Source organism: Quercus lobata, chromosome 10 (assembly GCF_001633185.2).
Source record: "Quercus lobata isolate SW786 chromosome 10, ValleyOak3.0 Primary Assembly, whole genome shotgun sequence".
Lineage (NCBI taxonomy): Eukaryota > Viridiplantae > Streptophyta > Magnoliopsida > Fagales > Fagaceae > Quercus > Quercus lobata.
Genome location: NC_044913.1, coordinates 63,172,192 through 63,197,392, shown reverse-complemented (window position 1 = coordinate 63,197,392; position 25,201 = coordinate 63,172,192). Strand labels below are relative to the sequence as shown.

The following is a 25,201-nucleotide window of genomic DNA, read 5'->3' as shown; positions in this document are numbered from 1 at the left end:
TTTTTTTTTTTTAAGTACTCCTGGATAGTGATTTGATCCACATGCAGATTTCATTATTAGAGAAGATGGCTACAAAAATAAGTTTGAAGAAGCTCAGAAAAAGTAACCTACAATTTTAGTGTAAAAAATGCCATTACGTCAGGAAATATGGGGACTATCTACGAGGCAATGCTTCGGGACGGTACTTTCATGGCAATTAAGAGGTTTCATGCATCACACAACATTTATTAGAATCAATTATCGGAGCTAATCACATTGGCTAGTTTGAGACATAATAATTATTTACTTAATAGGTGTCAAGGGAAAAAGAATTATTTACTTAATAGGAATATGCTCCAAACAAGGTTGCTCCTGATAAGGCTTTTTATAACCAGACTAAAATACTAATCGATTTTTGATGCAGTGTAGATTGAACCCTAGATATTATATTCTACCATCAGACTTTACAAATTGAGCTAATTGAAACTCATATCACCTTTTTTGTTTTCTATTGCAAGGTAGTGACTAGGTTTTCTCTCCGTCAATTTGTGTATTTATATTTATTTATTATTTGGTATAATAAATTTTGGTATTTCACTTTTAAAAAATTATTTGTAGTGTGTAGGTTATTTGCTTAAATTATTTCAATATATTTATTAAATTGAATTAACTGTTTCTTTGTAATTTTATCATCATTTAAAGGGTATTAATGTACTTATTTGCCATATATTATTACTTTCAAATTAATGTTAGATATATTTTTTAAAAAAAATTTGATTGTTGGTAATTATTTTTTAAAACCTAAATTATAGGTTAAACTAAATTATATATATTTAAAAATAAATATTAATTTAATCAATTAATTTTTTTATTCCTTCTGTGTCATATCTTAATTTTTCAAAAGAATGTTGTGTCGTATTATAGTGCATATAATTTTGTACCTCTCGCATTGGGTCGGTGCCACAATATCATAGTTTGAAAATCTTCTATTAAAATTCTCATTTTTAATTTAAATAAAGAGAATGTTTCGACAAAAATATATTATTAAAATTTCTACAAAGTAGTACAAATTAGTTAAAAATGGTAATGAAGAATTGTGTGTATCTAACTTTTTTTAAAGTAGACAATCGAGTGGATAACATGCATTGCAGTAGCTGATTTCTCAAATTGTTTGGCTCACACACGTGTCATCTCCTCAGTCCACAAACTTGATATTATAAAAGCAACAATAATTGAAACTGAACACACAGCATAGATTGACGTAGAGAAACACTGAAACACCAGAAGCTCTTAGAAAGACTAACAATGGCTAGTGGTGTTGTTGGTGAAGAAGTGAGGAACAAGCAAGTAATATTGAAGGACTACGTGTCTGGTTTTCCTAAAGAGTCGGACATGCAAGTGATCAATGGAACCATGAAACTGAAGCTTCAAGAGGGGTCCCATGGAATAGTAGTGAAGAACCTTTACTTGTCCTGTGATCCTTACATGCGTAGCCGGATGACAAGAGTTGAAGGTCCTAACGTGTTTACCTCCTATACTCCTGGCTCTGTAGGCTCCCTCTCTCTCTCTCTCTCTCTCTGCTTTCTTTTAAGAGAAATCTGTAATTTGACATGGTATCAGAGCAAGAGATCATGTCTTTAATCCTTAAGATTCAGCAGCTCCAACGATGAAAGCCTCACAGATTTTTCTATGGCTCTCTGGCTCCCTAAATCTCATTTCTCAACTCTGATGTCTTCTTTTTGGCTCAAGGAGCATGGAAACTGAATTCCTCAATTGTTTGGTGCTTGCCTGTTTCCTTAAGTTGCTCGTATGAGCTGTGTTAACTACCTGCTCGGGCAGGTTCTTATTTGAGCTTCTCTCATTAGGGAATTTATGGGACCAACAATGTCACACTCAATACAAATTACATTGTCATAGATATTTGCCAATTCAAATCATCATAATATATATTAGTACGTAACATATAGGGTTCGAAAATTATATTGATGAAATTTTTAGAAAGATAATCATAATTAAATGGAAATTAACTAAATGGTCAAATTCATTGTATGTTGTAAGCATTATATAAAGTTAAAAATTTCCACCTCTTGCAATATATATATATATATATGTTGAGTGGGCTTTGTAAAATGACTCAGCTTGTATCTTGTTCAGAGTGCAATTCTAATTTCTTTTTCTGATGATAACATGAAGCAGCCATTAACTGGGTTTGGGGTGGCCAAAGTTTTGGATTCAGGACACCCGAACTTCAAGAAAGGTGACTTGATTTGGGGCACAAATTCATGGGAAGAATACAGCCTCATCACAGAACTGGAAGGACTCTTTAAAATCAAGAACACTGATGTACCCCTTTCCTACTATACTGGAATTCTTGGTAACTTAGTCATCTACTCATTCAATGAAATATTCTAGATTGAATTAGCTATTAAATTACAATGAATGCTGCTTGTGCATGCGCCTTCATGTGTATGATTTAGATATGCATGTCTGCTTGGGTGTGCGTTTTTATGTATGAATTGGATATGCATGTGTTAGCTTGTAAAATTCTTATTTGAAGGTGATTACTTCATATTTTCAGATGCGCTATATATGCAAATGCACCATAAAACTATGTGAGTTTCATAGTTTCTTACTGCCATTTGTCTATTTTTCTCTTACTAGTTAGTTGTCATAGTTAAAAACAATGACGGTTAATAGTTATTCCATGGTGATGGCCTTTACATTGTAATTATAACCCTCAAAAGTTTGAATCAAAACTTGCACGGATAATCCATATCCTATAACTTTGATCCTGAGAAGCATGAATTCAATTCTTTTCTTGTGTTGAAATTTTGAGCTAGTGTGGTACAGTTGGGTCCTTGATCAATTCAGTGAGCTGGCTCTGTAGTTTGCTGGAACAGATTTCGTAATTACAACTGTTTATGATTGTGGCTTTAGATCAGATATAATTGGTAGATGTAGTTGATTCTGAACAAAGTATGTATTCTTAATTGAAATTATGTGTTGAGTTTAGTAGTCTAGTTGGTTAGATAATTCTAGGTTTTCAACTAAGTTTGCAACGTACATTCTGTTTAAATTAATCACATACCAACAATGTGCATATTAATATGGATGTTTAGCAACATTGCAACAGTAAATGTTATTAAATGAACATTTGACAAGATTAGGTGAGATTCTGCCATTTTACCTTTCCATCTACTAATATCCGCCCTATAATTGGCTGAACATTTGGATTTTATTCTAGGTATGCCTGGTTTGACTGCTTATGTCGGTTTTTATGAAGTTTGTTCTCCTAAGAAAGGAGAGTATGTCTTCATTTCTGCTGCATCAGGTGCAGTTGGTCAGCTTGTTGGGCAATTTGCAAAGTTGATGGGTTGCTATGTAGTTGGTAGTGCTGGAAGTAAAGAAAAGGTGAGCTATTTCTATTTGGCATGCTTCAAAGTTGGACCCTATCTATTCTTTATCCACTGCCTGCATTGAACCTTTTTTTTTTTTTTTTTTGGTTATCTTTTCATAATATGATTCAATTACATGCAATGACCATGATTAAGCATTGCTAACCTGATCTCATCACATGTCATTGGATTTCTTCGAAAATTTGTAGTCAACCTGACCGAATATGTGAACTCTTAGACCAATAGAATTTCTCTCTTTCTATCATTAAGCTTACTTCTTTTGTTCTTACAGTCGCTTCTTTTTCTATGACATAATGAAATTTCCACAGGAAAACTTATAAACTCATATAATTCTTACTAATTAATACCAAAATACTTCCCAATTTTCTCTTCCCATGGAATGGTCCTACGGTTAATGGACTACAATCTTCTGACCACTATGTAGACCTGGTTTTCTTCTTGAAAATTTTGGATGGGAAACAGAAGGTATATTGAAGGCCTTGTTTTAGAAATACAAACATCATATACATAAATAATTCTTTATAGGAAGTAATCATTGCATTGTTTTGAAAGGATAGATTTCTTGCTACAGTTGTTAGCCATACAATATCTTTCTTTCTCCTTCCCTTCTCTGCTCTATGAGGGAATAAGCAGGCCAGTCAATACTCAACAAAAAAATTTCTATCTTCTTTCTGTGTTTTGATGTCATGCAGGTTGATCTACTACGGAACAAGTTTGGGTTTGATGAGGCTTTCAATTATAAGGAAGAAACTGACTTGGACGGAGCTTTGAAGAGGTCAGTATCTATAAATATTTCCTAACACTTTTCTTGCTCTGTAGCTTTAATTAATCATTGGACATCAGATGGATATAAAGTTATTCCTTCTATCTTTCTTATCATCTATATATGTGCGTGTGTCTATATTTTTATACTATTAAGGATAACATACATGATATGGTCTTGATCATCATAATGATATTAGAAATTACTATCTTCGGGTGAGTTCCATGGTTTACGTTACTAGCAGATTAATCGTTGCATTGGAAGCATGGCCAATGGGTTGAGGCCTTTCTATAAAATATCCAAAAATGACTTTGCACACGAAAGTGTACATTCTTCAATTGCAGATTTTATATTTGATTTTTCTATGTAGGTAGATGCATGGTGATAGCACATTAATGGAAAATCTTATTAACAAGAAAGGATTAAGATGGTAACGGAAATTCATAAGATTACATTATTGCAGTATTGATTATGCATTTCCAAATCCTTTTTAAAATAATGGTTATACTGCATCCACTAACATGCCCAGGCCTGTCTGATTAAAATAATAATAATAATAATAAAAAATAAAAAATAAAAAACGAGGCAGAATAAGGTGAAGGGGAGGATAGGAAATTATTTATTTATTTTTTAAATCAAAGGTGCATATTCTCCCAATTTAAGTTTCAGCCCACAGCTGTTAATTATGAGCTATTGAAATGTTCTCTCAGGCACTAACTACAGTCTGACTATTTCTGAGTGTCACCAGGTACTTCCCTGAGGGCATTGATATCTACTTTGAGAACGTAGGGGGGAAAATGCTTGATGCTGTGCTTCTCAATATGAAAGACCATGGCAGAATTTCTGTATGTGGACAGGTTTCACAATACAATATTCTCGATCAGCCTGAAGGTGTTCAGAATCTGATGTGTCTTATTTATAAAAGGATTCACATGAAAGGATTTGTTGTCTTTGATTACTATAACATTTATCCCAAATTCTTGGATGTAATGCTGCCTTACATCAGAGAAGGGAAGATAATGTATGTGGAGGACATAGCTGAAGGCCTTGAGAGTGGCCCTGCTGCTCTGGTAGGACTTTATAGTGGCCGCAATGTTGGGAAACAAGTTGTTTTGATTGCTCGGGAGTGATTTGGCCATGATTTATGTATCCATTTGCTATTATGTTGAGTTTTATGTCAAATTCTTCGATGTTAGAGGTCCACCTTGTGGTAGTTTAATAAAGCCCTGTCTGCAGCCAGGGAAAGGTTTATGGTTTGGTGTTGGTACAATAAATCTACAAGAAGGAACTTTAACAATTTACAAAACCACATTATATGAGTTTCAGCCGTTAACTTAGTCATGAAGGATATGTCATATCTTATTTAGGAAACTATGTTTAGTAAGCTTTGAGACCTGTAAGATAATTTAAAAAAAAAAAAAAAAAAAAAAAAAAAAAACTGGCTCCATCTCTAAAGAATGTGAATTGAGATTTTTAAGAATCTGATTTGCAGGCATGTGTATTATTCATTCTAGTGTGCAATGAAAACTTGAGAGTAGCTTAGTTTAGTGTGCAATGCAATTTGAGCCGCAGAGGTATTGTCAAATTATCATTTCTTGGAATTAAAAAAGTAGCTTTGAGAAATATCTGTTTCAGGTTGAGTGATTGATGACCTTAATCATATGCGACAACGCAAAGGAACAGCTCAAGACAAAGCCACGTAGCCGTAGGCATTAGCTGAAGCCCACCCCCCCCAAAAAAAAAAAAACACAAATATAAATAAAAATAATAATTAATAATCTTTCATATCAAGAGACGAGAAGCATTTAAATACTATATTAAAATGAAAGAAAAACACTAATTATATATAAAATTATCGTCTAATTGCTCAAATTGTAATGAGCGGCCTTGTCTTTGCATACCAATTAAAATTTACTACTTTGTTTGAAAATGAAAAATTTTAAAATGTCAATGTAAAACTTAAAATAAATAATTATTATTATTTAAAGGAAACTATTCTCTCTTAAAATTGATGTGTTTTGTGGTTTTTAAAATAATACTATTATTTAATAAAAATAAAAATAAAAATAAAAGTAAAAATATAATGATTTTTTTTTTAAAGAGGGTAAATTACTAACATGGTTTTTGGACTACTAGATAAAGTTTGATTTGCTAACTCATTATCATAACTTTTATATGGAGATTGCGGTGTGTCTCTGGGTTAGAACCCCATTCTCTCTCCATTTTGGTCTACTTCAGTACATTCGGTCCACTTTGGTCTATTTGGACCATTCGCTAAACTTCAATTTGATTCGGTCCAATACAGTCCACTTCATCCATTTGCTCCACTTCATTCTATTTCATCCCTTTGTTCCACTTCTATCCATTTAGTTCATTTTGGTCCACTACCACTTTTGTCCATTCGGTCCATTTAGCCTAATTCGGTCCTTTCGGTCTATTTGGTACATTTCAGTCCATTACGGTCTAATTCAGTCAAATGGGTCCATTCAGTCTATTTTGGTCCACTTCAGCCCATTCACTTTACTTCAATCCATTTCAGTCCTTAAGTTAAAGTCAAATTTATCTTTCTATAATTTCCTACTCTCGAAAATGGCATTGACCTAATATTAAAGATGTCTAAATTAAAAGCATTTATAATTATGGAATGTAACCTCAACAAATTAAAATGACAATGTTTTGAAAGCTTTAACCGTAGTCCAAATTGTCCAATTGGTGGATGGAAGAACCATATTGAACACAGAACAAAAGTTGAACAAAATTGGATAAAAAAAAAAATTTTTAAATCAACATATTTAGAAATGAAATTTGAAAAATTCAAGGTCATTTGGATGAAAAGGGTTTTTTTTTTTGGGGGGGGGGGGGGGGGGCTAAAGATTCTTCGGACACGGTTCCCTTGCTTTAACTTTGGAAGTAGAAAAATCTTCATTCAAATAGAAAAGGAATAAAAAAATTGTATGTGATAGAAAATTATTAAGTACTCCTGAAGTATCATAAATGTGTACTTCTTCTTCTCACATGAATGGTGGGTCTCACCATGAATTTAATTAGTGGGACCCACCATTTATGTGAGAGGAGAGAGTACGTATTTATGGTACTCTAGGAGTATACAATAATTTCAGGCAAAATTTCCCAATTACTAGTTTTAAATTTAATTATTGAAAAGTTACACTTTGTTATCTTGACATACTCTTGAATTCTCCCAATTCATTTAAGCTCTATGAGCAATTTCTTTTTTTTAAGTACTCCTGTATGGTGATTTGATCCACAGATTTCATTATTAGAGAAGATGGCTACAAAAATAAGTTTGAAGAAGCTCAGAAAAAGCAACCTACAATTTTCGTGCAAACAATGTCATTACATCGGGAAAAATGGGGACTGTCTACAAGGCAATGCTTCCGGACGGTACTTCCATGGCAGTTAAGAGGTTTCATGCATCACACAATCAGAGCTAATCACTTTGGCTAGTTTGAGACATAATAATTATTTATTTAATAGGTGTCATGAGAAAAAGAATTATTTACTTAATAGGAATATGTCCCGAACACGGTTGTGACTAATTTGTACAAGAGAAAAAGAACAAAACAAAGTTGCTTGTACTTACACCCTTTTTGTTTTCTTTTTGTTTTTGTTTTTATTTTTATTTTTTTGGAAAAAATTTCAACATATGGTATTTGCTCCTAATAATCTCTTATTCAACCAGTAGAGACCTTACCATTTGAGTTAACTGAAACCCACATCACATTTTTTGTTTTCTATTACAAGGTAGTGGCTAGGTTTTTTCTCTATCAATTTGTGTATTTTTATTTATTTATTATTTGGTATAATAAATTTTGTTTTTTCATTTAAAAATAATAATTTGTAGCGCGTAGGTTATTTGCTTTAATTATTTCAATTTATATTACTAAATTGAATTATTTAAAATGTTTCTTTGTAATTTGAACATCATTTAAGGGGTATTAATGTACTTATCTGTGATATATTATTACTTTTAAATTAATTTTAGATATATATTTTTTTTAAATTTTGCTTGTTAGTAATTATTTTTTAAACCTAAATTATAGGTTAAACTAAATAATATATATTCAAAAATAAATATTAATTTAATCAATTAATTTTTTATTCCTTCTGTGTCATATCTTAATTTTTCAAAAAATGTTGTGTTGTATCGTAATGCATATAATTTTGTACCTCTCGTATTGTGTCGGTGCCACTATATTATAGTTTGAAACTGTCCTATTAAAATTCTCATTTTTAATATAAATTCAGAAATATAAATTCAGAAATAATGTTTCGCCAATAAAATATTATTAAAATTTCGATAAAGTAGTACAAATTAGTTAAAAATGGTAATGAAAAATTGTGTGTATCTAACTTTTTTTAAAGTAGGCAATATTTTAATGACGATCAAGACATAATCAAATGGATAACATGCATTGCAGTAGTGGATTTCTCAAGTGTTTGGCGCACACACACGTGTCATGTCCTCAGTCCACAAACTTCATATTATAAAAGCAACAATAGTTGAAACTGAAAATACAGCATAGATTGACGGAGAGAAACACTGAAACACCAGAAGCTCTTAGAAAGACTAACAATGGCTAGTGGTGTTGTTGGTGAAGAAGTGAGGAACAAGCAAGTAATATTGAAAGACTACGTGACTGGTTTTCCTAAAGAGTCGGACATGCAAGTGATCAATGGAACCATGAAACTTAAGCTACAAGAGGGGTCCCATGGAATAGTAGTGAAGAACCTTTACTTGTCCTGTGATCCTTACATGCGTATCCGGATGACAAGGGTTGAGGGTCCTAACGTGCTTACCTCCTATACTCCTGGCTCTGTAAGCTCTCTCTCTCTCTCTCTCTCTGCTTTCATGGTTTTGCTTCCTCTATGTTAGGAACCACTGTAGGCATATGGATAATAATTGTTGTTGTTATAATAAATGAATAAATTATCTATCTCCTTTTAAGAGAATCGATAATTTGATATGGTATCAGAGCAACAGGTCATGAGTTCAATCCACCAGTGCGAGCCAAAAAAAAAAAAGCCAATGTAAGAAAACTAAGTTCTTTAAGCATATGCTCCTAACGAATTAGTAGCTCCAACGATGAAAGCCACACAGATTTTTCTAAGGGTCTCTGGCTCCCTAAAGCTCAATTCTCAACTATGATGTCTTCTTTTCGACTCATAGAGCATGGAAACTGAAGTCCTCAATTGTTTGGTGCTTGCCTGTTTTCTTAAGTTGCTCGTATGAGCAGTGTTAGCTACTTGATCGAGCAGGTTCTAATTTGAGCAAGACAAAATCCTGATTAGAAAACACCCTCTGATAAAATTGCGCTCGAGCGAGATTTTTCAAATTGCAAAACTCTGAGCTTCTCTCATTAGGGAATTTATTGGACCAACAATTTCACACTCAATACAAATTACATTGTCATGGATATTTGCCAATTCAAATCATCACAATATATATTAGTATGTAACATATAGGGTTGGAAAATTATATTGTTGAAATTTTTAGATAGATAATCATAATTAAATGGCAATTAACTAAATGGTCAAATTCTTTGTATGTTGTAAGCATTATCTAAATTTAAAAAATTAAAAAATTTCCACCTCTTGCAATATATATATATATATATATATGTTGAGTGGGCTTTGTAAGATGACTCAGCTTGTATCTTGTTCTATGAGTGCAATTCTAATTTCTTTTTCTGATGATAACATGAGGCAGCCATTAACTGGGTTTGGGGTGGCCAAAGTTTTGGATTCAGGACACCCGAACTTCAAGAAAGGTGACTTGATTTGGGGCACAACTTCATGGGAAGAATACAGCCTCATCACAGAACTGGAAGGACTCTTTAAAATTGAGCACACTGATGTACCCCTTTCCTACTATACTGGAATTCTTGGTAACTTAGTCATCTACTCATTCAATGAAATATTCTAGATTGAATTAGCTATTACATTACAATGATTGCTGCTTGTGCATGCGCCTGCATGTGTATGATTTGGATTTGCATGTCTGCTTGGGTGTGTGTTTGTATGTATGAATTGGATATGCATGTGTTAGCTTGTAAAATTCTTATTTGAAGGTGATTACTTCATATTTTCAGATGCGCTATATATGCAAATGCACCATAAAACTATGTGAGTTTCATAGTTTCTTACTTCCATTTGTCTATTTTTCTCTTACTAGTTAGTTGTCATAGTTAAAAACAATGACGGTTTATAGTTACTCCATGGTGATGACCCTTACATTGTAATTATAACCCTCAAAAGTTTGAATCAAAACTTGCACGGATAATCCATATCCTTTAACTTTGATCCTGAGAAGCATGAATTCAATTCTTTTCATGTGTTGAAATTTCGAGCTAGTGTGGTACGGTTGGGTCCTTGATCAATTCAGTGAGCTGGCTCTGTAGTTTACTGGAACAGATTTTGTAATTACAACTGTTTATGATTGTGGCTTTAGATCAGATATAATTGGTAGATGTAGTTGATTCTGAACAATGTATGTATTCTTAATTGAAATTATGTGTTGAGTTTAGTAGTCTAGTTGGTTAGATAATTCTAGGTTTTCGACTAAGTTTGCTATGTACATTCTGTTTAAATAAATCACATACCAACAATGTGCATTTTAATATTGACGTTTAGCAACATTGCAACAGTAAATGTTATTAAATGAACATTTGACAAGATTAGGTGAGATTTCTGTCATTTTACCTTTCCATCAACTAATATCCGCCCTATAATTGGCTGAACATTTGGATTTTATTCTAGGTATGCCTGGTTTGACTGCTTATGCCGGTTTTTATGAAGTTTGTTCTCCTAAGAAAGGAGAGTATCTCTTCATTTCTGCTGCATCAGGTGCAGTTGGTCAGCTTGTTGGGCAATTTGCAAAGTTGATGGGTTGCTATGTAGTTGGTTGTGCTGGAAGTAAAGAAAAGGTGAGCTATTTCTATTTGGCACGCTTCAAAGTTGGGCCCTATCTATTCTTTATCCACTGCCTGCATTGAACTCTTTTTTCTTTTTCTTTTTTGTTATCTTTTCATAATATGATTCAATTACATGCAATGACCATGATTAAGCATTGCTAACCTGATCTCATCACATGTAATATCTTTCTTGCTAGAGTTGTTAGCCATGCAATATCTTTCTTTCTCCTTCCCTTCTCTGCTCAAGAAGGGAATAAGCAGGCCAGTCAATACTCAACAAAAAATTTCTATCCTCTTTCTGTGCTTTGATGTAATGCAGGTTGATCTACTACGGAACAAGTTTGGGTTTGATGAGGCTTTCAATTATAAGGAAGAAACTGACTTGGACGGAGCTTTGAAGAGGTCAGTATCTATAAATATTTCCTAACACATTTCTTGCTCTGTAGCTTTAATTAATCATTGGACATCAGATGGATATAAAGTTGTTCCTTCTATCTTTCTTATCATCTATATATGTGTGTGTGTCTATATTTTTATACTATTAAGGATAACATACATGACACGGTCTTGATCATCCTAATGATATTAGAAATTACTAGCTTCGGGTGAGTTCCATGGTTTACGTTACTAGCAGCTTAATCATTGCATTGGATGCATGGCCAATGGGTTGAGGCCTTTCTATAAAATATCCAAAAAAAGAGATTGTTAGAATAAAGAATGCACCATTTCATCAATTTGTATAATAATTTTACCTTCTTTATTGTTGATGTAACCATTCATCACAATGAAACCATGTCTTACAGACAAAGCCATGTAAATGACTTTGCACATGAAAGTGTACATTCTTCAATTGCAGATTTTATATTTGATTTTTCTATGTAGGTAGATGCATGGTGATAGCACATTAATGGAAAATCCTATTAACAAGAAAGGATTAAGATGGTAACGGAAATTCATAAGATTACATTATTGCAGTATTGATTATGCATTTCCAAATCCTTTTTTAAAATAAAGGTTATACTGCATCCACTAACATGCCCAGGCCTGTCTGATTAAAAAAAGAAAAAAAAAAGAGGCAGAATAAGGGGAAGGGGAGGATAGGAAATTATTTATTTATGTTTTAAATCAAAGGTGCATATTCTCCCAATTTAAGTTTCAGCCCACAGCTGTTAATTATGAGCTATTGAAATGTTCTCTCAGGCACTAAATACAGTCTTCTCTATTTCCGATGTCACCAGGTACTTCCCTGAGGGCATTGATATCTACTTTGAGAATGTTGGGGGGAAAATGCTTGATGCTGTGCTTCTCAATATGAGAGACCATGGCAGGATTGCAGTATGTGGAATGGTCTCACAATACAATCTTGCTCAGCCTGAAGGTGTTCAGAATTTGATGTGTCTTATTTTTAAAAGGATTCACATGGACGGATTTGCTTTCTTTGATTACTATAATGTTTATCCCAAGTTATTGGATGTAGTGCTGCCTTACATCAGAGAAGGGAAGATAAAGTATGTGGAGGACATTGCTGAAGGCCTTGAGAACGGCCCTGCCGCTTTGGTAGGACTTTATAGTGGCCGCAATGTTGGAAAACAAGTTGTTTTGATTGCTCGGGAGTGATTTAGCCATGTTTTGTATATCGATTTGCTATTATGTTGAGTTTTATGTCAAATTCTTTGATGTTAGAGGTCCACCTTGTAGTAGTTTAACAAAGCTCTGTCTGGTTTATGGTTTGGTGTTTTAGTACAGGAAATATATGAGAAGGAACTTTGAACATTTACAAACCACATTATATGGTTTTCAACCTATAACTTAGTCATGGATGGTATGTTATATCTCATTATGGAAACTATGTTTAGTAAGCTTTGAGGTCTGTAAGATAGAAAAACCTGGTGGCTGGCTCCATCTCTAGAGAATGTGAATTGATACTTTTAGGAATCTGATTTGCAGGAACATGTATTATTCATTCTGGTGTACAACGAAAACTTGAGAGTAGCTCTGTTTGGCGCACAATGCAATTTGAGCCAAAGGTACTGTCAAAGAAGCCATTATCATTTCTTGGAATAAACAAGCAGCTCTGTGAAATATCTGTTTCAGGTTGAGAGATTGATGGCCTTAATCATATGCAACCATGCACAGGGTCGGTTCAAGACAAAGTCACTTAGGCATTGCCTTAAGGCCCCTCAAAATCTAAATACAAAAAAAATAAATAAAAATAATAATAATAATAATAATAATAATAATAATAATAATAATCTTGCATCTCAAGAAATGAGAAGCATTTAAATACTATATTAAAATGTAAAAGTTCTAATTATATATAAAATTATCATTTTATACCCCAAATTGTAATGAGCAGCCTTGTCTTTGCTTACCCATTAAAACTTACAACTTTGTTTGAAAAAGAAACTTTTCAAATGTCAATGTAAAACTTTAAAATAATAATAATAATAATTTAAAGGAAACTATTCTCTCCCACACAATAGATGAATTTTATGGTTTTAAAATAATAATATCAATGATAAATAAATAAATAAAAAGTAAAAATATAATATTTTTTATAAATCGGGTAAATTAATAATATGGTTTTTGGATTACTAGATAAATTTGATTTGCTAACTCATTTTCATGGCTTTTGAATGGAGTTTGTGATGTGCCTTTGTGTTAGAATTTCATTCTCTTTCCACTTTAGAGAATTTCATTCTCTTTCCACTTTAGTCCATTTGGACCAATTTGATCTAATTTGGTCCATTCAGTCCACTAGGTCCCTTTGGTCTATGCGGTCCAGTGGTTCCATTCAGTCTAGTGGGTTCATTTTGGTCCATAAGTTGAAAGTCACATTTATTTTTTGTGAGGGTGCCTTTTTTTTCTTAGCACACAAACTCAAGGATCTTGGGCCAAATACTTATTGTTTGGTGGACTAGGCTTGGTTCACCGTAGCTAAATGGGTTGTTTACAAACCAAGTGGTGCACAAAGCAAGGAATCCTACAACACGTATACACTAGCAAGCAAGAATATATGTATTGAACAGTAAGAAAAACAGCAAAAGGAAAACAATGTAATAAGGAAAAGCACACAATAACTGTCAAGGATCCTCAAGTCAATATGAAATATTTGATTATTTTCTTAATTATGGATTACAATGTGCTCACTAAGACATATTACAAGGTCCAAATAAACTCAAAAATCACAGACTTTAATGGCTATTCAAGCTTCCAAGACTTGCAAAGTTTGAATCTCTTTGAATTCGAGTATATTCTATAGTGGTTGTGTTGGGATACTGTATTTCTCTTTCTTTTACTACTTTCTCTAAGTTTTGATAGAGTTTTCTCAATGTTTCTATTATGATTCACTACTGCTGAATTGCCCCTTCAATGTTGGTTGTCTTCCCCTTTTATAGTGCCATGGTAGGGTTTCGGGGTACCACTAATTCTTCTCTTTTGCTCCCCTAGGTACCAGAGCTTATGCTAGAGCTCGTGCTGTGTCAATTACTTAGAGGGCTGGTCCTTTTCTTATTCCTCATAATTTTCTCTTTTTGGTGCTGTCTCCCTGAACGTCCTTTGCTAACTTTCCATTCCGAGATGCCCTTAGGTAGATGACCTCAGCTTTTGGCTCCTTACTTTTTTAGCTTTTTTTGGCTGTCCCCTTTTCTTGTCATTTTTCCCAAGTGGTTAGAATCCTTTCCTACTGGGTTGAAGGTTTTCCAGTCACTTCCCCTTTTATAGTTCTTCATTTTGGGTTTCCTAAAGTGCCACCCCCTTTGTTCACGAATTGTTACTTCATGTCTTCTGATTCCTTGTTGTATCACTTGGTACTTGAGAAGGACATATCTGTCCTTCGTTCCTTATGCCTTTTGGTACTTCCTTTGAGCTGTCTCAATCTTGCCTTAGCTGTGCTGTACGTCCTAGGGATCTCGAGCCTTTGGCAGCCTCTGGGGATCCCGGCCCAGCCTTTCCTGCTGGACTCCCCTCAATCCCCTGATCTTGGCAGGCTAAGCTTTTCCTTTCGCGGATTTTGGGCTTCAAATATTTTGGGCTTACCATCCTTTCTTCTTTGTGGTGAATTCATCCCTTTTATGATTACTTGTCATGGGGTTGGCCCATTGTGCTATTTCTTTGGGCCTTGGTTTCATGATTTTTTGGACCTCAACATTTTTCTATAATTTCCCACTTTCAAAAATGACATTGACCTAATTTTAAAGGTTATCTAAATTAATAATCATTTATAATTGTGGAATTTAACCTCATAATATCATTTGGAGTACAAAATTAGATGTAATACAATTAAAAACTAGTTACAGACTCATGCGATGCGCAGGAAAATTTGATATGATTATTTTTTATTAGATAATTATTAAATTAATATATTAGATTGTATATTTTTAAATATTCAATAGTTGTTATTTGAAATTGTGTTTTAAATTAGAAGTTTTTTTGTAGTGTAGCAAAATATATTTTGTAATTAGGTATTATATATAGTAAGCTATGCATGCAAGCACAATGCAATATTAGAAGAAAAAAAATTGATTGTGTGAGAACTATTAGACCAAGTGTAACTATGTATACTTTGTTTATTACTATAGATATGTATGCGATTTAGCTCTTATAGGTATATTTTTCTTCTATACATAGATCCACATCGATCTCTTTCTTCCTCACAATTGAAACTAAGTGAAAAAGTAAATAAAGATAACTATACAATAGATCATTGTCAATAAATCATATATCATAAAGTAGAAATATAAAATAAAATAAAATGCAAAAAGAAAAAGTTTCTTAAGTATCTATACATAAAAACATTAATAGCATAATGACGCTCTAGAGTAAATTATATTTTATCTTATTCTCTTTTTGGCATTTTCAGTAAAGATGATTAACTAAGTAAAGTAAAAGTTTACCAAGAAAGTTCAAATTATATAAAATTTTGATGGCGGAGATGCTAATTATATGTAATAAAATGACCAAAATAAAAATAACAAATAGATTTGAGAAAAACAAATAAGATGCAACAATACAAAATTACTACACTGAATATTTTTTAACTTTTTTGATACTCTACAAATAAAACAACTTTATTCACTTTTCGTCACCGTATAGGCTATAGAGCGATTACAATGTTTATTATAATCTCCCCCCTTAGAGGTTCTTTTATAAGCACTTTGATTGAAATCAAAATATGCTTTTTATTTCTTTTATATTTTTTGCCCAAAGGCAAGTTAGCCTACTAGATAATCCAAATTATTATCATATGGACTTGCTACCATAGAGCAATTTGGTAAATGTCTATTATATCAAACATTTGATGAAATTTTAGGTTTAAATATCATAGATTCGTTTTCTCAAAATAAACTGAATGTCTCTCCGTAATAAATCTAATAAGGGGATTCTCCACAACATCACCAACTTGAGTCTTGTAACAGCAAACTGATATCTTTTCATTACTTGTAACAACTACAACCTCGTCTTTGCGAGTTAAAAGCTCATTTTCCATAACCATATGCATCTTGTACTTTTTAAGAGTCAGTCTTCTCCAAAAGTATTTGTATATCTGTCTCTAGTTGTTTGGTCAGGTACAGGAGAACTTTCAGTTCCATTTCATTATAAAATAACAAAAAGTCAAGGAACTTATAGCAAAAGGTTTTCTAAACAAAATTTCAGTAGAAAGGAGAATAATAGGCCCTCCACTGTTTTCAAGGCATAGGGGATTATGAAAGACCATACATCCTTTGCCTACCCTTTTCTCTTTCTCAAATTCACATTACCAAAGAAGTATATGAAGTTAAAAACATTGTGATTACATCTATGTTCAATGGAAGTCCATTTGTAGACATTCAAATTTGTAGCCATATATATTTTGTTTTGATATAAACTCAAATTTCTATTTTTTTTTAGGGACTGGCTCACCTCCTGTTAAGAACCCTCCCATTACCTCCTGCTTTTAAATAGATTTGAGACACCTGTCAAATGATAAATCCAATGGTCAAAAACAAAACCACGTCACCCCACCTTATTTATCACACATCTACTATTTTTTTTGTCTCAAACTTTCTCCCTTTGCAACATCACTGTTGCCGCACCATCACCGGAAAGGGGACCCTTGCACGGCAAAGAGCTTAAGGAGACACGATTTGGTGGAGATCTTTCCATTGCCATTTACCTCTCCTTAAAAAACCTAGAAGCTAATAGATGGAACTTGACCCAGAGATCTTTGATCCCAATCTTGTTTTATTAGCTTCACTTTCATAGGTTTGCTAGAATTTTATTAATGTTTGGGTTTTGCTGAATTTGAAATAAAATTTGGCTCATGTTGTTTATAGATTTGACTTTTTTGAATCATTAAAATTTAGTAAATCCATTCTCCATCAAAAGAGAGAGAGAAAGGTTCTTGTACTTTGCATCAAGGCCTTGTGGACCTATGCCTCCGCCAGCAAACTGAAGCTTTCTTCTGTCCACGTGGTTGTTGTTGCAGAGAGAGGAAGGTTGAGACAAAACAGAGGAGAATGTGTGATAAATAAAGTGGGGTTGACGTGGTTTTATTTTTGACCATTAGATTTATTATTTGACAGGTGTTTCAAATCTATTTAAAAACCGGAGGTAATGGGAGGATTCTTAACTGGAGGTGAGCCGGTCCCTTTTTTTTAAAATAACATATTAACCCAAACCAAAATTCAACCAAATCTATAAGAGAGATTTGTGATGGGAAATTTAAAAAAAAATACAAAACTAAAAAATTAAAAAAAAAAATCAACCTAAATTAGAAAGACCAACAAGGGCGAACCAAGTGTATCGTTCATCCAAAGCTTCCTTAAAAGGATCGTTCGTCCTTAGAAGCATTTTGACGGACAGACTTCATTAAAAAGCTTGTCCATCCTTAGAAGCATTTAGACAGATGTGCTCTACACTTGAACAAAGGAAATTAGGCCTCTTTGTCACAAATCGTTTCCAACGCTTCGTTATGGAAAATAAAGTCAAGAAACATAACTCCCACGACAGTTACAGGAGTTAACTCCAAATCCTACGGACTCCTTAATAATAGGGGGAGTTATGAGATGAATAACCGCTTACATCGACCTATATAAACACTTTTATTCCCATGAAGAAGGGTAAGTTCATTTTAGACAATACTCCTAGAATCTTGAAATTTTAGATTTCCTGAAGAAAGAAACTAACTTTATCATCGGAGGATTTGTGGCCGGTTACCCCGGTCTCCTCTGACTTTTATCAATTCCTTTTTAGGTCCGACACATCATTGGAATCATTGGAATCCATATCATCCAACCTACTGATTTTCCAAGAAACAACAGTAATATTTTGTAATAAATAGTCAAACATATGCATATATCTACAAAAAAAAAAAAAAAATTTATTTTGCAATTTTTTTTTCTTTCCGTGACAAAGGGTTGAATGATTCGGACCAGATCGAGGGCTACTAGCCCAAGCCATCAGGGAAGCAGAGACGCTTCAATCAACCCTCATTGCGATCGCCAGTTTGCATCGGTCATACAGACAACATCTGTCTAACATGTGCAATCTATGGTGGCTGCAATGGCGGAGTTAACTCGCCAAAACCAAGAATTAAGAAGGGAGATTAATCTGAGAAGACAAACACATGAAGAGCGTGAAGGAGGAGGACAAACACAAAGTCAAGATGATAGAGAAAACACTGAAATTGGAAGTCAGTTAAGAGGTACCACTTCACGAACGGTTCCACACTTGAAACAAGAGATGGACCAAATGAAGAAAGTCATGAAAGAAATGAAAGAGAGCATGAGAAGGGCGAATCCTGTAGAAGATTTGGTCCACATAACTGATTCCCCCTTTACGGCTTCCATCAACAGTCACCCTCTACCACCAAAGTTCAAGTTGTCTTCTCTGGATTCGTATGATAGGACACGAGACCCTTTTGATCACATTGCCACCTTTAAGACCACTATGCATCTTCAAGGGGTTCCCAATGAAATAATGTGTAGAGCTTTCCCTACCACCCTCTAAGGCCCAGCACGAGTGTGGTTCGGCAAAATACCCCTGAATTCAGTAAGTTCTTTTGAAGAATCAAGTAAGTTGTTTGTCAATAACTTCATCGGAGGACAGAGACACAAAACGTTCTTCGTCCAGCCTATTGACTATAGAACAGGGGGAAAATGAAAGCTTGCGGTCCTTCATCACCCATTTTAATAGGGAAGCCTTGGCGGTGGACGAGATGGACGATAAGTTGCTATTGGCAGCTTTCCATAACGGACTTAATTCAGATTTGTTCATCCACAAGCTTTACAAGCAAGAGCCTCAAACTATGGCTGAACTCGTCCATTCTGCTCAGAACTTTATGAATGCAGAAGATGCAATCATAGCCAAGAAGAGGAAGAGAACTGAGAAAATGGAAGTGAACTGCCACTCTAAACAAGGCCCCCATCCAAAGAAGGGACGGACGGACGATAAAAAGGACCGAGATAATAGGAAGACAGGCCCCCCAGCAAGGAATCAGAATTATACACCCTTAAATGCCCCACTCAACTAAGTGCTCATGCAGATCAAGGATGATCCTTCCTTGAAGTGGCCAGAGAAGATGAAAGGCGATCCTAACAAGCACAATAAGAATAAATACTATCGCTTCCATAGAGATCATGGCCATGACATGGTCGAGTGTTATGACTTGAAGCAGCAGATTAAGAATCTTATTAGGCAAGGAAAGTTGAGGCATTTCGTTGGAAGAGATCATAAAGATGAGAAATTGAAGGGAAAAATGGAAGAATCATCACGGCCCCCACTTGGAGAGATAAGGGTTATATTAGGAGGGACTTTAGCAGGACAATCTTCCAAATCAAAGAAGATGTACCTCAAAGTGGTGCAAAACGTCCAACTCTCTGGACGATCACCAAAGACGAAAGGGACCGACGAGTCAACTATCTCATTCACCGACGAAGAAGCTGAAAGGATCCATCATGCACATGACGATGCCATTGTCATCACTTTACTCATTGCAGATTATACAACCAGGAGAGTGTTGGTGGATAACGGAAGTTCAACAGATATATTGTACTACCTTGCCTTCCAACAGATGAGACTTGGACGAGATCAACTTCATCCAGTGTACTCGCCATTGATAGAGTTTGGAGGAATGAAAATGCAGCCTGTGAGTACCATTACGTTGCCTGTAGTGGTGGGGGCATATCCGCAGCAAGTAACTAAGGACGTGAATTTCCTACTGGTTGACTGTTCATCGTCCTACAATGCCATAATTGGAAGACCAACTCTAAATAGTTGGAAGGCGGTCACGTCCACTTACCACCTGTCGGTTAAGTTCCCAATAGAACATGGAGTAGGACAAGTGCAAGGAGACCAACTAGCAACTAGAGAGTGCTACCTGGCCATGCTAACCATGGATGAACAGGTTCAGACAATGAACATTGAAGAAAGAAAACTTGTGGCGGAGCCCACCGAAGCATTGGAAGACATTTCATTAGATGAGGATAGACCTGAAAGGTGCACAAGAGTAGGGGCAGATTTAGAAGAAAATATTAAGAATGACCTTATCTGCTTTCTGAAGAAAAGCATTGATGTATTTGCTTAGAGTCATGAGGACATGCTGGGTATAGACCCTAAGGTCATCACCAATTGTCTGAATGTATATCCTTCTTCTAAGCATATACGACAGAAGGAGAAAGTGTTTGCCCCTGCCATTAGAGAAGAGGTGCAGAAGCTGAGTGTAGCAAAGTTCATCCGAGAAGTATATTACCCGGATTGGTTAGCTAATGTGGTCATGGTCAAGAAGGCAAATGGCAAGTGAAGAATGTGTGTAGATTTCACGGTTCTAAACAAGACTTGCCCCAAGGATAGCTACCTGTTACCACGCATTGACCAGTTAGTGGATTCTACTGCAGGTCACAAGTTGCTTAGTTTCATGGATGCTTTTTTGGGCTACAATCAGATAAGGATGGACGAAGCAGATCAAGAGAAGACATCATTTGTCACCAGCCAGGGATTATTCTATTATAAAGTGATGTCTTTCGGTTTGAAGAACATAGGGGCAACGTACCAACGGTTGGTCAACCATATGTTTTGTCCTCAGATTGGACGAAATGTAAAAGTTTATGTAGATGACATGTTGGTGAAAAGCCTCAACGAAGAAGGGCACCTGGACGACCTGCAGGAGACGTTTGATGCACTTAGGCGATACAACATGAAATTGAACCCCAGCAATTGTGCTTTTGGAGTGTCGTCAAGAAAGTTCCTTGGATTCATGGTTTCGCATAGGGGAATTGAAGCAAATCCAAACAAGATCCAAGGAATCATAAATATGGAGCCCCCGCGAAATATCAAAAAAGTCCAATCTCTCACCGGATGAGTTGTTGCCCTCAACAGGTTTGTCTCTAAAGCCACTGATAAATGTTTGCCTTTTTTTAAGGTACTTAAAAAGGCGTTTGAATGGAACGACTGTCAAAAAGCCTTCCAAGATCTGAAGATGTACCTCACTACCGCTCCTTTGCTAAGTCCTTCCGTGCTAGGAGAGGAGTTATACTTGTACTTAGCGGTGACTTCACAAGCCGTAAGTTCAGCATTGGTGAGGGAAGAAGGAAAGGTACAAAAACCTATATACTACACAAGCAGAGTGCTAAGAGGAGCATTGTAAGTAGCAACCACAAGAAAGACACGTGGAGGTTTGCATGCACACTATCCAAATTTGAAAACCATGTTCACGGCTTATTAGTTACTAGGCTTGGCGTTGAAATTCAAGGCTACAAGGAAGCCATGTGTTCGCGTGGGGCATGGAAGCTTTAGGCATGTATTTAATGTGCACCTTAGTTGTCACATGAAGATGAAGGCCAGAGTGCTATAGTCATGTAGAAGCAAAAAGAGACAATTAACAAGCCAATGCTTCTTCTTACATGGTGTCCACCTTGGGTGAATTTGAATCAACAAAAGTCGATTGCTTTTGGAGCTTCAAGGACAACACAACTCCTCCTTTAACACTGCGTATGCAAAGAATCAACATGAAAACATGCGACTCACAGGGAAAAGGTTGGGGCGCCCAAAATCAAATGCAGTGCGTTACAAACTCACAATGTGGAATAGTAAAGAGCTTTAGACGACCTTTACTCTTTGGCATGGGTAAGGAATAAGGATAGGCAAACAAAGCTCACACAGATAGCCGGGGAACCAAGGTAGTCTGATGTTAATGTGGGCAAAAGCGAATGGTTCTTGAACCCGACATTATAGAAGAATAACTGAACAATTTAGCTTGCTTCTTTAGCGCTGATGCGTGAAGGAGGTTCGGAGACGAGGCAGAGATCTCACTATGGTAGTGCCTCCAAGAGCTTGCAATTAGAGTTTGTATCCGAACTATCCGGCAACAACAGTCAACAGCTGCGAGATGAAGAGTGAAACACACGAAGGAACCTACACCGATAGTCGCAAGATGAAAGCAATGGGACAGCTAGCTTACAAGTCGATGGCCACAAGATGAAGGCAGTGAGATGGCTACGCCAATGAAGCTCTCAGAGATAGTGAGAGGACCGTTGATGCTTGAATCCCTTAAATGCTGAGTCGAAGATTAGAACCCCATAACTCGTTCTGGACCACGGCGCAAAGGACATCAACTCACAATAGAGGTGACTGCAACAAGGTCTAAGTTGAAGCTGCTAGTACTTCAATCTGCAAGGCGTTGAAAGAAGAAGAGCGTAATTCAGAGATGAAACAGAGACCTCACTACGGTATCGCCTCCAAGAAATGATAATTGGTTGCTTGAATCCATATGTGGCTATCTCTATGCTCCTGTGCCAATAGCTGCGAGGTGGAGACGATGGATGCGCAAATAAAGCTATACACCTATGGTTGTGGAACGAGGGCAACAAGGGTAATCCGTTGGAGGCTAGAGGAAAAGCAGTGCACGATGACTCACTCTGGACTTAGTGCCGACTCAAGAAGGTTGTTCGAAGACGAAGCCGCCAATGCTAGGATCTGTTGGATGCCAAGGCAAGAAGATCATAACACAGACTAGTTTGGAGGAATGAACGAAGCAGATCAAGAGAAGACATCATTTGTCACCAGCCAGGGATTATTCTATTATAAAGTGATGCCCTTCGGTTTTAAGAACGTAGGGGCAACGTACCAACGGTTGGTCAACCACATGTTTTGTCCTCAGATTGGACGAAATGTAGAAGTTTATGTAGATGACATGTTGGTGAAAAGCCTCGACGAAGAAGGGCACCTGGACCACCTGCAAGAGACTTTTGATGCACTTAGGCGATACAACATGAAATTGAACCCCAGCAAGTGTGCTTTTGGAGTGTCGTCAGGAAAGTTCCTTGGATTCATGGTTTCGCATAGGGGAATCGAAGCAAATCTAAACAAGATCCAAGCAATCATAAATATGGAGCCCCCATGAAATATCAAAGAAGTCCAATCTCTCACCGGACGAGTTGTTGCCCTTGACAGGTTTGTCTCTAAAACCACTGATAAATGTTTTCCATTTTTTAAGGTACTTAAAAAGGTGTTTGAATGGACGAACGACTGTCAAAAAGCCTTCCAAGATCTGAAGATGTACCTCACTACCGCTCCTTTGCTAAGTCCTTCCGTGCTAGCAGAGGAGTTATACTTGTACTTAGCGGTGACTCCACACGTCATAAGTTCAGCATTGGTGAGGGAAGAAGGAAAGGTACAAAAACCTGTATACTACACAAGCAGAGCGCTAAGAGGAGCGGAAGGACGATATCCGCAAATGGAGAAGTTGGCTTTTGCATTAATAACAGCTTTTAGGAAACTGAGGCACTACTTCCAAGCTCATGTTATCAATGTCATGATAGATCATCTGCTCAAGAAGGCAATGAGCAAGCTGGAAGCCGTAGGACGACTAATCCAGTGGGCAGTCGAACTTAGTGAATTTGATATCAGATATCAACCAAGGCATGCAATAAAAGCTCAAGCTCTGGTAGATTTCATTGCAGAGTTCACTCCAAGTTGTGAAGACTTAAGCGAGGTGGAAGATAAAAAGAAATGGATCGTCCATGTAGATGGGTCATCAACGCAGCATGCAGGAGGAATTGGAGTTGTTTTACTATCCACTGAGGGAGATAAACTGAAACACAAGGTTCGTCTGCAGTATCAAACAGCTAACAATGAAGCTGAATATGAAGCCCTACTTAAAGGGTTGGAGTTGGCTAAGTCTGTGGAAGCAGAATCGATACTCGTCCTAGGAGACTCACAACTAGTCATAGGCCAAGTGAATGGGACATGTGAAGCCAAAGAAGAACGAATGAAGAAGTACCTAAATAAGGTAATACGCCTTGTCAAGAAGTTTAAGGAAGCCAATTTCGTTCAGCTTCCAAGAGAAGAAAATATTGAAGCAGGTACATTAGCAAAAGAAGCCTCAGCGAGCGAAGTAATGGACAAGATTGATGAAATTCAATACCTGCCTAGTATAGACTTTCCAGAAGTGCATCAAATAGAGGTGAAGAAAATTGGATGACTCCAATAGTATCATACTTGAAGAACGGAAAGCTTCCAGAAGAAAAAGACGAGGCCAGGAAACTCAGAGTTAGATCAACTAGATACGTCCTCATGAACGAGGTGCTATACAAAAGAGGTTTTTCACAACCGTATTTGAGATGTTTAGCTCTGAACGAGGCCAACTATGTATTGAGAGAAGTTCATGAAGGAGCATGCGGCAGCCACTCTAGAGCCAGATCACTTGTCCATAAAGTCATCCGCGCCAGCTACTATTGGCCAAACATTCAAGCTGGTGCCAAGGCATATGTCAAGGTCTGCGATCAATGCCAAAAATTTAGTAATGTCCCCAAACAACCATTAGAATATCTTACCCGATGATGGCCCCATGGCTTTTTGCACAATGGGGGCTAGACATTTTAGGTCCTTTTCCACTTGGGATGAGACAGATGAAATTTCTGATAGTAGGTATCGATTATTTCACCAAGTGGGTAGAAGCAAAACCCTTGGCAAGTATCACACAATAAAATGTCAAGAACTTCGTTTGGAAGAACATTGTGTGCAGGTTTGGGGTACCCAGAGTATTAGTGTCTGACAACAGACGACAATTTGACAATGTACTTTTCAAGGACTTTTGTAAACATTTTGGAATTCAAAATCATTATTCCTCACCC

The 25,201-nt window shown here is 35.9% G+C and overlaps 2 protein-coding genes across 2 annotated transcripts; both read left to right on the top strand.

Moving 5' to 3' along the window:
- The first annotated feature begins 1,248 nt into the window (after positions 1–1,248).
- LOC115962911 (2-alkenal reductase (NADP(+)-dependent)-like) lies at positions 1,249–5,434 on the top strand. Its single transcript, XM_031081790.1, has 5 exons — positions 1,249–1,527; positions 2,176–2,353; positions 3,224–3,390; positions 4,088–4,170; positions 4,907–5,434. The coding sequence occupies exons 1-5, from the start codon at positions 1,285–1,287 to the stop codon at positions 5,286–5,288; spliced, it is 1,053 nt and encodes a 350-aa protein (XP_030937650.1). The 5' UTR covers positions 1,249–1,284; the 3' UTR covers positions 5,289–5,434.
- A 3,259-nt stretch (positions 5,435–8,693) lies between these two features.
- LOC115966066 (2-alkenal reductase (NADP(+)-dependent)-like) lies at positions 8,694–12,923 on the top strand. The gene is made up of 5 exons (XM_031085405.1): positions 8,694–8,995; positions 9,887–10,064; positions 10,936–11,102; positions 11,410–11,492; positions 12,329–12,923. Exons 1-5 carry the CDS (start codon positions 8,753–8,755, stop codon positions 12,705–12,707), a joined length of 1,050 nt encoding a protein of 349 aa, XP_030941265.1. The 5' UTR covers positions 8,694–8,752; the 3' UTR covers positions 12,708–12,923.
- The last annotated feature ends 12,278 nt before the right edge of the window (positions 12,924–25,201 follow it).

What these genes read in the sequence shown, in the direction of transcription:
- LOC115962911 (XM_031081790.1), top strand. Translation starts at nt 1,285, where the DNA reads ATGGCTAGTGGTGTTGTTGGTGAAGAAGTGAGGAACAAGCAAGTAATA. An exon ending in CCTCCTATACTCCTGGCTCT is followed by an intron (nt 1,528 to 2,175) that starts GTAGGCTCCCTC and finishes AACATGAAGCAG; the next exon opens with CCATTAACTGGGTTTGGGGT. An exon ending in GTGCTGGAAGTAAAGAAAAG is followed by an intron (nt 3,391 to 4,087) that starts GTGAGCTATTTC and finishes GATGTCATGCAG; the next exon opens with GTTGATCTACTACGGAACAA.
- LOC115966066 (XM_031085405.1), top strand. Translation starts at nt 8,753, where the DNA reads ATGGCTAGTGGTGTTGTTGGTGAAGAAGTGAGGAACAAGCAAGTAATA. An exon ending in CTACTATACTGGAATTCTTG is followed by an intron (nt 10,065 to 10,935) that starts GTAACTTAGTCA and finishes ATTTTATTCTAG; the next exon opens with GTATGCCTGGTTTGACTGCT. An exon ending in TTGGACGGAGCTTTGAAGAG is followed by an intron (nt 11,493 to 12,328) that starts GTCAGTATCTAT and finishes CGATGTCACCAG; the next exon opens with GTACTTCCCTGAGGGCATTG.